We start from the raw sequence: 14,613 nt of genomic DNA on the forward strand, positions 1-14,613 counted from the left end.
GAATATAGAGCAGAAGGAGAAATCTTGTCTACGAAACTGGAACAGAGATCCTACCCCAAAAGGATCATTGAGAGAGCAAAAAAACGATCCCGTAACACACCAAGGGAGACCCTGCTTGAATAACACCTGAAAGGGGAGAAAGACACACCTATATGTGTGACAACTTATAATGGTCATCTAATGACATCAAAAAAATCATCAATAAGAAGTGGTCAGTCTTAACTTCAAACAAATTGAAGTTTGACAAACCAATGTTTTCTTTTAAAAGAAATAGGAGTCTTAGGGACTCCCTCATACAGACTGATCTTCAGAAAATCAAAATATCACAACAACTTACACTTTGGAACCAGCCACGAGTTATGGGCCACTATCTGTGCGGGCGAGGTGTGGCGCTGCGGCTAGGGTGACTGACTCCGGAATCTGGGGATCCCGGTTCGATCCGTGGCACCGGCGGCAGATTAGCCCAGCACCATGTGACTCTGGGCAAGAGCTTGCGTAATCTTCCCGACGGCCCCCAGCGCCTAGCGACCCTTACGGGTGATTGTGCGCTTTACAAATGTGGATTATTATTATTATTCATGTGTGGCCTGTCCATTCACAGAACACACAAAAGAAATAGACCTTGGCATGCACCATGCATGGGAACAACGATCACACACTAACTGCAATAGCGATGAAGTAATTTACTTGATCAAGTGCCCTTGCCAACTCATGTATGTGGGTATGACAGGGAGAAAAAAATTGTGCGCATTAGCGAACTTTGGAGCACAATTAGAAGGGCTATTTCAGGAACTAGATTAACAGCTCACTACATGGAGAAAAAACATACAGACACTGACCTAAGTTGGACGGTAATTGAAAAGGTCAAGGGGGATGGTGACATTACAAAAATACTGCTGGAACGTGAGCAACAATGGGTCTACATATTGAAAACCCAAATCTCTGGATTAAACGATTCCATACCATGGAATCAACTTAACAGATACAGATAATGCGGTAGATATGTTCCTTATTCCTATTTTAGGGTGGTGTTCATTATATCTGTCTTAAGTGTTAAAAGCAGATAATTGTTTACATCTTTCCTAACTAATTCAGAAGAGTGATTCACTCTGAAATAAGACGAGTAACTAGATACCTATGTAACACCCTTCTCAAAGGTATCCCGTTTACTCAACTGTATCAATACGTTACTGGAATCATGTGTCACTAATATAAAGTGGAGGGGTCCTAGGACCACATTCCAACCTTTCAATTTGGAGACATCACATACCCAAGGCTGGGTTGAGTCATGCAGTTTCCAATTATTTTTTTGACAAACACATTTTTAATACAAGAACTACTACCTCCCATTCACACTGCCATGACTACCTGTAATATCGCGGTAGAATATGAGAATCCACATATTGTATACATTATATGAACCTTTCCTAACAATCTCAGAAGACTGATTCACTCTAAAATAAGGTGAGCTATTGGTTACGTAAAGTAACACCCTTTTAAAAGGTATCACGTCCCTCCCTTTTAAAAGGTATCACGTCCCTCTTATGTATCAATACTTTACCGCAATCTTAAGCGGCAAGTGCAAAGTGGAAGGTACCTAGGACTACATTTCCAACCTTCCCCTATTGAGGCATGTAGATATGACATTACACTTGCAAGACGGGGTTGAGTTATGCAGTTTTCACCATTAGTTATTATTAATTAAAAACATTTTCAATACAAGAGGTACCACTTCCCCTTAACACCTCTATGACAGCCTGCAATATCATTGTTAAATATGAAAACCCAAATATCGTGTAAAACGAAGATTAACAGTAGGAACCAAATTTCCCATGAAACCATGGCAAGGTGTGATGTCATGATAACCCGACCCCGGAACTGGGCAGGGTCACGCGTCCTCAATCAGAAACAAGTTCCCTTTTTAAACCATGACCGTGGAATACTCATTGTTCCAAGGGGTTCCAATAGGATGAAACGCGGGGCAGGACCCTTGATGGCTTGAGTAAATAAGGACATAACAACAGCCAGCAGGTATGAGAGAGCTCCACCCCACTCGGGTGTGGCTCCCACATTTTATCTCACTGCCTTTTTCGATTCTCTTACTTTTTCTCCCTTCCTTTTGGTTTTGCTGCTCGTGAACACTAACTTACCGCAAAAAATCTTGATTTACATGGCCGTATATATTATCCTGACACAAGCAGTGTTTGACTACAGGGCTACCCCAATGTAAGGTGAGGTCCCATGTGGAGTACAACCTCTCCCAGAATGGAGTAAGGAAAATGTGTGTACATGAAAATATAGATAGAATCGATTTAAAGAATCACCACAGTGATGAGAGGTACAGCGTTTTCTGTTTACATGTTTGAATGAGTGCGAATGACACAGATGTTTCATTAATGCTGATCACACACTACCGAGTGAAAGGCGGCAACCTGCCACCACCAAAATGGGCATTACACAAATTTGAGTGTGCGATAGACAATGCAGGTATATCACACGCTACATTGCGTTTGTCACCTTCGTTACATTACAACACGGGGGTAATAGCACAACGCATGAATATGTGAACATTCCTGAACATATATAAAGCAGTGGTTTTTGCTGTCTTTTTCCTTTCCTTCCACAGATGGAGTGATTATACGAGACGCAAAAGTTGGTTTTTAAGAGCGTTCGTCTTTGCAATTCTCTGTTACTGCACATATCGGAATTCCCAGGTTTCTGGCAAATCCCGCTCCCCACCCCACAATTTCCTCCAGATAAATGTTAGCAGGTTGATTCTGCTGATATTTGCAAGGTGAAAAAGCCGAGAAAATACCAGGAAATGTAGCTCTTGGAACAATAAGTACCAACATCTGCATTTTTTGCCTCGTTTTACCGGCAAACACAGAAAAGCTGAGTTTTTTTGCGCTGGAAAAATTCACTGCCACTCTGTGTCCGCTTTTATTGAATGACCTAATTATTGCATCCAATAATGGGTACTCTTAATTAATGACATAGTGTAATCACTTTGTACTCACACGAGTATACACTAATGACTTACTTTTCTGACTTTCATTTTCATGAATTAGGTACACCATGCATGTTTATGGTCAAAAACATTTATCTAAGAGACAATACATTTTCTCATTCTATAGTAATATGGTTTAACAATATTTTTACCTTCATTCCAACACTTGCAAATGGGACCCCCTTTTACACTTTGGGAAACCTGCAGCACCTCTTTCTAGACAAATAAATGAGCAAGCAAGTGTGGGAAATGCCCTGCAAAATGTTTGTGAATAACTTAAGTTTGTTATACTTGTGTGGGTGCTCACCACTTTCCATAATATTCACCTAACCGCTTCACTAACGCTTCATAGGAATGGCTATTACACTAATGCAATATCAAATCTACATGTGTATTGTTGTGCATTATTGTGGACAGTGCAGCTCCCAAGAAAGTGCATGCATTTACTAGTACTTAGTGATTTTTGAGCTAAGCTTACATTACACCTGGGTAAATGAAAACTGGTTTCACGCTCAAATCTAGCAGAGAAAATTGAGAATTAGTAACTTAATGTTTTAACATATTTTTAAAGCAGTTTATGGCTCATACAGCTTAGGGCAAATATATTCATAGGATGTAAATGGGGTATTTTAGCATAACGTTTGAGTATATATTGTTTTTCTGCAAATATTTAATGTTTTGGATGATATTTTATTATTCAGGTCCTGTTACAGAAGTCAAAACAGACATCTATGTCACTAGCTTTGGACCGGTATCAGATGTTGAAATGGTAAGTAATTGAACTTGTTCAAGTAATTACATCCCACAATGTAATAAGACTAGTTCTGTAATGAGAATTTAAATAAAATAAGTGTATATCATGCACTACAGTGAACATAATGGCTGAAACATGTTTACATTCCAGCAGACTACCACCCCAATATTTGCATTCCCAAACAGGTACCTTTTTAGGTTTCGCCTGCACAGTGCTTGTGAAACCTATTGTATTTAATACATCTTAAAAGGGGATAGCATCCCATCTTCACTTCTTATTGGTCCATGTGCTTTTGACTTTACTTTTCCTCGTTTCTATTGGCTGTAGGTGTTCTATTCTCTGTTGTTCAGTGTGTGTTTCTCTTATCAGTCTTGCGTGGCCCAAGTACTGGTTTTAAGCTCTTTGCTGGAACTTTTTTTCTTAATGGGTTTGCTGCTTTACACATTACAGGAACCCCAATGAAGGTATTGGAGTGCTTCACAGGCAGGGAGAGATTAAGTGATCTGCACAAAAACATTGGCTGTTGTGCCAAGCCATGTCTTCCCTGGACCGGAAACAAGCATCCTCGGGCTGGACTGTTCCCATGAGGCACAGGGTCAGACTGATTTGCATATGGCCATGTCTGAACTGGGGTGTCGCAGTGAGCTAAAGAATGATGATGGATTAAACCTAGATCAGTTGACTGGGGGTGAGTGCTTGCAATGTTCAACACTACGTCCATCATCCCCTTTGGTTTCGCTAAGTTCGCCCTAAGTTGGCAGGGTATGCCCAGACATGGGTCCCTTGCTCATTTTGTCACTGGATTCAAGATAGCCTGGCTGATGAGGGTTATGAACCTGAAACCTGTCCCAGGATGCTTTTTTCCGGTCCAGGGAAGACATGGCATGGTAGTTTGGATTGGACAGTTCCCATGAGGCACAGGGTAAGACTAATTTGCATATGGCCATGTCTGAACTGGGGTGGCGGAGTAAGGTAAATAATGATGATGGATTGAACCCAGATCAGTTGACTGGGGGTGAGTGCTTGCAATGTTCCACACTCTGTCCATCATCCCCTTTGGTTTTGCTAATGTATCACTTTACCACATGCTCCAGTTTGCAAAGACCAGAGGCATAGCAGCTCTCCTGGGAGCACTCAGGGTAGAGCTGAAGTCCTTATTTCAGCCCAAGAGGAAGCAGGTCAGCACCCCCAGAGGGGTCAAGTCCCAACGTGATTCCTCCTGGCAATCCAGCAGCCCTTCTAAATGGAGGTCAAGTTACACCTGGTAATATTAGAGGTACCTGAGTGGATGGGTGAAGCCATCCAGTACATGGATGTCCAGGAGTGGAGTCAAGAAGGTCCAGGAACCTTGAAGAATGGCTCAGACCGCTGCCAGGGAAGGACAAGGGGTGTGGGAAGACAGCCCCTGAATGTCTCCCAGAACAGGTGGATGGGGCCCTGGAGGAGGGTGCCCCGGAGTCTACTGGGACGGACATTGGCTCTTTTGGCACACTATCTGAACTTGCTGAATGGCACGTGAAAAGAGGGTCCACTACAGAGTTCAGTAAGCTATAGAAGGAGTGCCCAACCCATGAGAGCCTGAGGCGGCAAGTGGAAGTCCAGGCAGCTAGCAACACCTCTGGAGATCACCTCATATATTGGTATAATGGCCTCCTATAAAGTGAGTCCAAGGCTCCAGAGCATGGGGCAACTCATGTAATGGTAGCTCCCCAATGTTGCAGGACCTTCCCACTGGGAGTGGCACATGAGGTACCACTGGCAGGACATCTGCTGAAGGACAAGACCTTTGACAGCTTTGTGAGCCACTTGTATTGGACCCCGGTGAGGACAGCTACTACTGCTTTTTGCAGGTCTTTTCTCACATGCCAGCCTATTGATAAGACTGGGAAAAAGCTAAAAGTACCCCATAATCAGACGTCTACCCCATGGAGTTTTGACCTGGGCAGAAAGTGAGGGTGATGGAGACACTGGAGCCTAGGGCTCTTTGGGATCACTGGAATGGGTTATATGAGGTGGTCGAGAGGAAGGGGATGTCCACTCACCTTGTGGACCTCAAGACCCCCAAGTACCCCTTACGTTTACTCCATCTCAACCACCTCGAACCCCACAATGATTGGTCTGAGGTTTTCATGTTGCTGATTATGGATGATGGGGAGGAGGAGAAGGAGGAGGAGGAGAGTGAAGCTATCCCTGATCTCCTACAACTTCATCTTGAACCAAGGACCCCAGAGTGACTTAAAGGCTAGTCTGCCAGTCTTCTCTGAGCCTCAGGGATATAAAAGGCTCCCCACCCAGCTTCTGGACCCAGCTGGAGTAAGATCCTGAACCTCAGGTGGTGCTTCTCAGGTCACTGGTTCTTGAAATCAAGCTTTTGGGCTCCTAGTGACCGCAAATGGGTCCCTTCACAACAGAACCACTCCTCTTGCACCAAAATTCAGAGTAAGCTGCCGCCAGCCTGCCGCTTCACACAGTAAGCATTAATCATCTGCTGATGGCCACCAATGCGAAGCACCAGCCCTCCCATCCTGCTCATCACTTCATGTGGACCACCTACTGCGGTGCTTTCCTTGTTACTTTCTACCCTCTCCAATGTGAAGGGGACTTTTTGAAAAAAAACTTGAAGTTAAAACTTTACCAGGTCAAATCTGGGACTGTATGCGTCCCGCATTCCAACACAGTTGGCCTCAACGTTTGACTTTGACCAAGTCCAGCATGACCTGATAGTCATGGTTGGTAATTTATGCTTTTAGGAGGTATATTGCAGTATATTCTTTAAAAATGCATGACTTCGGTACTACTGATTGGATTTTTGTTGTTTTGATCTTGCTTCGCTGTGGGAGCGTTTTGCCATCAGGAGACCGCGGGGATTGCCGGAGTGTTGTGGGCACACGAGGTGGACTACAGGCCCCAGAAGCCCAGCGCAGAGAGCACCTGAGGTGCATTTGCCTCTCCCCGCAGCCTACTTAGCTCCACGCGGCACATGCTCCGGGGGACGCGGGCGGGCGCGCGCCGGGCAAAGCCCGGGCCAAGGGCTGGGGCCATCTTAGGCCGTCAAAGGCCGAAGGGGCTGGGCTGGGCCACCCCCCTAAAACGTTTGAAACTTCTATCTAGTTTGGCAGTTAACATTGTAAAGTATTGAAGGTATGTTGCTGGGGTAAGGCCTACTGTTAATTGTATTTTTGTTTCCTCAGTTCCTTATAACTAACATTTTCAGTTTAGATAAGTTTTTATATTGTGGATTGAGTACTGTTCAACGCCTATAATGGCAAGGAGACGTGGAAAACCACTGATGGAAAATACGTGTAATACTATAGACACATACCTGGTAAAAGCAGTTAGTGTCCTCAGCGAGGAAATCGATCGCACTGAGAGGCGCCTATCCAGGGTGTCAATCATCATGTTAGGTGACCAGGTCAGTATAAGTGAGTGTCTATTCTTATTAGTGAAGATAGACTGGATAGTTCTGTGATAGCTGACACCTTTACAGAAGTAACCGGCCTAACTGATGGTGCAAGTAATATCGATGAAGAGCACTCTTGCATTTCTAATACACCTAGGCTATCCACTCTTGCCCGTTCCCCTTACCTTTCACCTGCCGCCCTAACTAAAACTAAGGGATACATAAAGAAATTGATAGGGCAGGAAAACTCAAAGGTAAAAAAAGATAAAAGAAGCTCTACACGGGGGAATATGGTCACCACAAGATCCAATCAAAATCTAGATGCAGCCCATGGCATATTCAATATAGGAGTCATCTTTGACAAATTAACTGAGCTGCTTAGGCCACTCCATGATATGGTTGATGAATTAGCTAGAGAGGTACATAAACTAAGTGGCAACCTTGAAAAAATCAGCATGAGGACCCAGCCAGACAGGCTTAGTTCAGACGCAAATAGCGGCAAAAACAGTGAGGTAACTACCCTGGGCAGTGGTAGCACCCCATTGGTACCTATACTGAGTAAGACTCACATAGAGAGGACGCTAATAGAACATCTAGGCCCCAGAGATATACCTAAGGACCCTTCTACGTCAAATAGAAAAACGCCAACTATTGAACCTAATCCTGCCTTGAATGAAAGGGAGAAACCAATCCCAATGGAAGTTGTTAAGTCGGGCCACTTAGACTCTATGCCCCTCACTATAAACAAGATACCAGCATTTATTAACCTGCCGCTTGAATGCGGTGCCTATGCAGCGGTCCTTGTGAATGTGCCAAAACTACGGAAAGCCCAGATGGAAAAGCACGAAAAACTTAAGAACAAAACTCAACATTGGTTGTACAATAACTTTGGTTTCCCAATGGATGGGGCTAATCAGGTACTGTTAACCCAAAGGGTGGGGTGGATTGGTCCCCTCAAGAAAAGTTTTGAGGGTGACTGGATAATTATTAACTTTAGATCCCCGGGATGGGCACGGAATTCACTTACAAATTACCTCCCCGTCACAATGGGAATATAATACAACCCTTCTGCCCTTAGGGTATTTTTACAGACACCTGATGGCGACTAAAAGCTATGGCAATTTAAATTGAAATCCTAATTTTAAATTCAATAAAATGTCATCATTATTAATACCACCACCTTGTTTCTCTGTCCCAACTTATAATAGATTTTAGGCACTCGATTCTCTAGAGGACAACGATTGACTTATGCTAGGCCATGGTATGGTTCAGAAATATGATTTAATAGGAACCCCACAGAAGGATGCAGTTGAGGTAGCATCTGAGGTCTTGCCATTCTTCCCTTTGTTGTTACATGATTATAGGAGACCCCATTTAGACGTGGCCACTACTATTACTGACAAAACAAATAGTATATCATTAAGGGAGGTAATTAAAACCCCGTTAATAACAACTGGGGAGACGTCTGACACTTTCTAAAAGGAGAGTTCAGTCACCCCCCTATGCAAGCCTGTAATTGATAACTCAAATTAAGGTTACAGTATTGTACCATGGAATATCGCAGGCCTGAGTAGGAAATTAGACACTCCATTTAGGAGGGATTTTATCACCTCAGGCTATGATATCATCTGCCTGCAGGAAACCTGATGCAGAGAGTCTATTTTTATAGAGGGCTATACCTCTCACTGGTTAAATGCTGTCAATTCTGTAGCAGGCAGAGCAAAGGGTGGCCTCTTGCTCCTTGTATCCAATAAATTAACTACATGCCAAATTAAAAGTTGTACAACAGTGGTTACTCACAATCAGGTGATGCAGCTTGAGTTTTAATGGGGCAAAGACTTGGTTTTAATTAATTATTACAACAATATTTTTGACAACAGTAGGGGGCTTATTGTGCAGGCATTGGGGAAAGAAATCGAAAGGGTGATGGAATTGTCAAAGAATCAAGCCATCACCCTTTGGGTTGGCGATTTCAATATCCATGCATTCCCACTGGCCCAAACAAAGACATGTGGTTTTATGAAGGAGTCTGATGTCGATGATAACATCGATCATATGCATTTTCCCCTCTATGAATATGGTACAGCCCTAAATACCTTAATAGCGGAATTAGATCTTGAACTCTTAAACTGTTCCAAGAGAAGGGGAAATATTACATGCCCAACCTTCACTGGCAGGAATGCCACTACCAACATTGACCACATTTTGATTTCTTGTAATGGTGATTATTGTAACTTATGGCTTACAGAACAGGCCGTAAGTGATCATAACAGTATTTCTATATCACTGTTATGCTGTGGAAACAAACAAGCCATTAATAGTGTTTGTATCAACAATATTGCCCCTATAAGACCTAACGGCATGAGGATAAAATGGGCTGGTGTTGACCCCCAGAAGATACAAAGGGATGTGGTAAGAAAATGTAGTAGAGAAATAGATTATTTAATTATCAATGAGGCTAACCCAAACACATTGCTTTCTAGTTTTTTTAAGATAAACAAAACAATAGAAAGTCTATTAACCAAAAGCAATAGTGTAACCAAACAGATGCATGCTGGATGGTTTGACAAAAATTGCACTCAAGCCTTACGCAATCTGAAACAGGCCCTAGGTATTAAACCACGAAATATAACACACATTCAAGACCTACGTTATAACTAAAAATTAACTATAGAGGCTCGAAAAAGAGAACTCAGGCGGAGGCTTGGAATAAACTTAGCCTAGCAGCAGATACAAATAATAGCAAATTGTTTTGGGAGACTATAAATTGCCCCTTTTTAAAGAATGACTGCGTACCAGAACTAACTTCGTACGTAAATTGTAATGCATGGATCGAACATTTCACAAATACTTTTAACCCAGATAGGCTGGTTTTAGATTTATTATTAAGTAATGACTCTATATGGCCTACACTACCCCTACTAATCAATATAGAAGAAGTGTATGAAGGGCTAGCTAACATCAAAGCAGGCAAAGCACCGGGCCTCGACTTGTATAATAGAGAAATGAATCTATGGGCCCTGATTTTAGCTAGGATTTTTAATGCTGCAGCACTTGGCCCATTCCCCTTGTCCTGGGGCCAGTCACTAATTATGCCTCTTTTTAAAAAAGGTTCGAAATCAGAAGCATGTAACTACCACCTAATATCACTGTTGGATTAGTCTATCAAAATTATGAACAGGATTCTGTTAAAAAGGTTAGAAACCTGGGCTTCAGATAACGACATCCTATCACAAGCACAATATGGGTTTAGAAAGGGTTTCGGAACCCTGGAGCAGCGCGTCAATCTTGACCTTCTCATTAATAAGTACACATCTGTGAAAGAGGGCAATATGTTTTTATGCTTCGCAGACCTGAGTAGTGCCTTTGACCTCGTAGACCACTCAATTTTGTGGTCCGCACTACTTGATTCTGGTGCCCCCAAGGAAATTGTATACTTTTTAGCAAGAGTTTATGAGAGGTTATCTAGTAAAGTGCGCTACGGACCTGCAGGCGAATTTACACCCCTTTTTAATGTAAAGAGAGGCATCCGCCAGGGTTGCGTTTTGGCCCCACTTTTAGTTTCACTATTTATTAACCATGTTGACGCAACATTAAGACAGATACCTGCGGATGCCCCATTAATAGACGGAAAAGTTGTACCAATTTTGTCATATGCAGATGATGCTGTTTTATTATTGCATACCCAAATTGGCCTCCAGCGTATTATTAATAATTTTGTAACATTTATCAATGGGAGAAAACTTTTAATTAACAAATCGAAGACCTTTGTTATGACATGTGGGAAGAAAGCCAAGTCAACTAGGACTTTTTATGTAGATTACACCAAAGTGCAATCGGTTAAAATGTTTTGCTACTTAGGTGTTACATTTGCAGGGGATGGGAAATGGTCACACGAACACGAAAATGTGCGCTATAAAATGAGTAGGAATACCAACAGTATTTTTAGATTTTCCACAAAACTGGGGGACCGAAGAATAAAAGATATGGTGGCCATTTATAATGCTAGGTGTGTATCCACTGCATTATTTGGGGCAAGAGTCTGGGGCCATCATTGTTTAAAAACGCACCAGTATGATAAAAACACTTTTCTTAAACATTTGCTGAGCGTACCAACATCGGCCTCCACTGAATTAATACATCAGGAAGTGGGAATTAATTATATCACAGACCTAGGTGCCCTACTCCCCTTGTTATTATGGCGATCTATCTGGTCCATAAATGAAACCCTATTTACACAATCTATCATTAAAGATTGCATGAAGCTGGACCATTGTTCCCGCATCCCCTGGCTTAGATTTATCCACCATTGGTACAGCCTCCTGTTTAATTGTAACATTTTTGTGGAGCCAGAGTATGCAGCCTCGTTACCAAAAAAGGAGCTAAAAGTAACTTTTCCAGCTCATGAAAGGGAGGCTAGAGAGAGACTGACTGGGAAACAACCTACTTTTGTATTTTACCCGCAATTAAACTTTAGAAATGGCTTTCAGACATATGTAACTGAAGTGACTAGAAATTCCGATCCTTTTGTACTGACGCGACGTAGGTTAGGAATTGTTCACCACCTTGTGGCTTTTCCGACTATGAAAAAAAGTACCAATTCTGCATGTCCATGTGATAACATATCCAAACAAAGCTGTTGCCATTTTTTAATGTTTTGTAAATTTTATTCTTTTATAAGGAAGTTTTATCTGAAACCCATCTTTTTAAAATATAATGTTCGTTCCACTAAAAATGCTATGAAGTTAATGGTTTCTCTGGAAGGTACAGATATTTGTTTTTATGCTGCCTCTTATATTTTAAAATGCATAGCTGCTAGGAAATCTATCGTCCTTTGAGTTTATACGCCTTTTAATCTACATGGTAAAACAGAAGTTACATTGTTATAACTTTATTAAATTTAGTAACAGTAGCACACGGCACCTTTTGCAAAATTTGCACGAATTGCATATTGTTGGCATATGGGACTTTATTGCGAAATTTGCACGTAACGTATTAATTGTTAGCACATGTCACTTTGGAAAATTTGTATGGAATGTGTAATAATTATATAAGGTACTGTATTGCAACATTTGCACATTGTGTAATATAGGGAGCATATGATACTTTTTTTTTGCGGTTTCGCATTCATTTTGCACAGGCTGATTAGAAACACTTGTGAATTTAACTGCACCCTCTGCGAAATTTGCACGAAGCGCACACTGTTGGCATATGGCACTTTATTGCAAAATTTGCACATAATGTATTAATTGTTAGTATTTTGGAAAACTTTGGAAAACTCGTAAGGATTGTGAGAAAAGTACATAACGTGCTGTATTGCGACATTTGCACATTTTGTAATGTAGAGAGTATTTGGCATTTATCTGCGATTTTGCATGAATTTTACCTAAGCTGTTAAGAAATATTTGCAAACTTAATGTGGGCTGACAACAATAGTACTGTATTTTAATGATTGCTTTTATGGTTGTGTTTTACAAACTGAATAAAGCTTTGAAACTGAACTGAACTAATCTTGCTTCATTTATTAAAGGAAGCTCTTTTTTCTATCGTGGTGTGGGATTTTTTTATGTGGTGTTTTTACTGTTTGAAGTGTTGCACAAATACATTACACATTGCCCCTAAATTAAGCCTGACAGCTCTTTGCCAAGGTGCTGAGCACAAGATTAAATTGGGGTTTACTTGTGCCTTACCCTGACTACTGTGTTTGCTGCTTGACCAGGGTGCACACTCCAGTCAACCAGTAACACAATTTCTAACACCTCCACTCAGCTCTTCAGATTTTACTAAATTCATATATTTCCAAGACTTCATAATTCTCAGAATTGAGCATCTTGTGTCTCTACTAGCCTCCATAATACATCATCAATGAACAGTTTAATTTTATGCCGGTCATTCCCAAAGGGCATTCCCAGGATGTCTGGGTGTTGTCTGACGATGGCAACTATGGGCTCTATAGCCAGTACAAATAAGAGGTGAAAGCAGACATCCCTGCCTCTTCCCTCTATACAGTGGAGTGGCCTCTGAATAAGCTCAATTGACAAGGACCTTTCCTATGGGTGTTCATAGTTAGCTGCTATACAAGTGAGCATTTTAGGTCCCAACCCAAACTCTTCTGTCACCTGAAAAAGAACTACCCAAATGACCCATTCAAAGACTTTTTTAGCGTCTAAAGAAAGGATCGCTAAAGGGTTAGCTTTTTCAATCAGATGGAGAACTCACCCAATATTATCAGTGGCTTGCCTCCGAGGGACAAACCTGACTGATCAGGATCAATAACATAGGGCAGATGGGGTGTTAATTTGTAGCACCTTTGTGAAAATCCAGATTTAAATGAGCTATTGGCCTGTAGGCCTCTCATTTATTAGCTGGCTTGTCCAGCTTATGAATAAGGGTAATAGTTGCTGCCACCATCAAAAGCATGGTATATGAAATGAGGGTCCCAGTGAACTGTTCAAACATTATTCACATTTATTTACACCAACATTAGCAAAAGAATTAAAGCAAACACACTGTAAATTAATCACAATGGGCAAGGTCTACAATATATAAATTATGATAACAGTGCCCCAAGAGAAAAGGAAAGTAGTGAAATAGCGTGATGCTGTGAAAAAGAAAAGGAATAGATAAGGAATAATAATGATTGTGACAAGCAAATGTTTCAAATTCCTAAATTATTTACAAGCTAAATTGGCTTCAGATCCCTGAGCCAACGTATGGAATCGCGAATTTCCAAATATTTATCAAAAAACATCTATTTGACGCTGGTATACTATCCAGAAAAATGAAGGCTGCGTCAACTGAGATGAAAAGAAAGTAGCCGTCGACGTTTCCACCCCACGCTACGACAGTAGGCGTACTTGAGGCCTTACATCGGGGTCTTCATCAGGACAAGGGTGTAACCAAGAGTGCACTACAATTTCTGTAGGAATATAAACAATGCGACATAGGTAAAAAATTCTCCATATCAATTGCATCCATTTGTGGGATACTAGTATAAAGTGACACAATGTCACATGTTACTAGTAGCTGAGTGTTTGGGTTAAAGGGTCTTTGATCAATCAAATTAATTACTTGTGTGGTATCACGGAGATAAGCCCTGGTCTGTGTGGCAATTGGTTTCAAGAAGAAATCGATGTACTGACAGAGCGGTTCCAGCATTGGCCCGCACCCGGACACAATCGGTCGTCCGGGTGGATTATCTAGGCCTTTGTGCACCTTGGGCAAGGTGTAAATTGTCGCAAGGCGGGGATGACTTTGATTGAGGAATTTAAATTCCTGCTCAGACTATATTGTCAACCCTATCTTGATAATCTAACATTCCTTTGATGCATTCTCTTAGTGACTCTGCTTACCCATTTATTGACTATATGGATACATGCTACTTCACCCTACTGTGCAAGATGTGCGTGGCTCCCTGCTTTCTCCAATAATGTCGCATTTCTAAGTAGGGAT

General features: G+C 41.6%; 1 protein-coding gene across 3 annotated transcripts in view; it reads left to right on the forward strand.

Annotated features, from left to right (window-relative positions):
• The window catches only part of GABRA4 (gamma-aminobutyric acid type A receptor subunit alpha4), a 621,559-nt gene that overhangs the window by 140,332 nt on the left and 466,614 nt on the right, over positions 1–14,613 (forward strand). For all 3 annotated transcript variants that reach the window (XM_078678233.1, XM_078678232.1, XM_078678234.1), the window contains one exon: positions 3,709–3,776. In XM_078678233.1, the coding sequence (XP_078534359.1) occupies positions 3,709–3,776 (68 nt within the window). The remainder of the gene's footprint in view (positions 1–3,708; positions 3,777–14,613) is intronic.

The sequence above is a fragment of the Lissotriton helveticus genome, chromosome 2_2, assembly GCF_964261635.1.
Source record: "Lissotriton helveticus chromosome 2_2, aLisHel1.1, whole genome shotgun sequence".
NCBI classification, from domain to species: domain Eukaryota; kingdom Metazoa; phylum Chordata; class Amphibia; order Caudata; family Salamandridae; genus Lissotriton; species Lissotriton helveticus.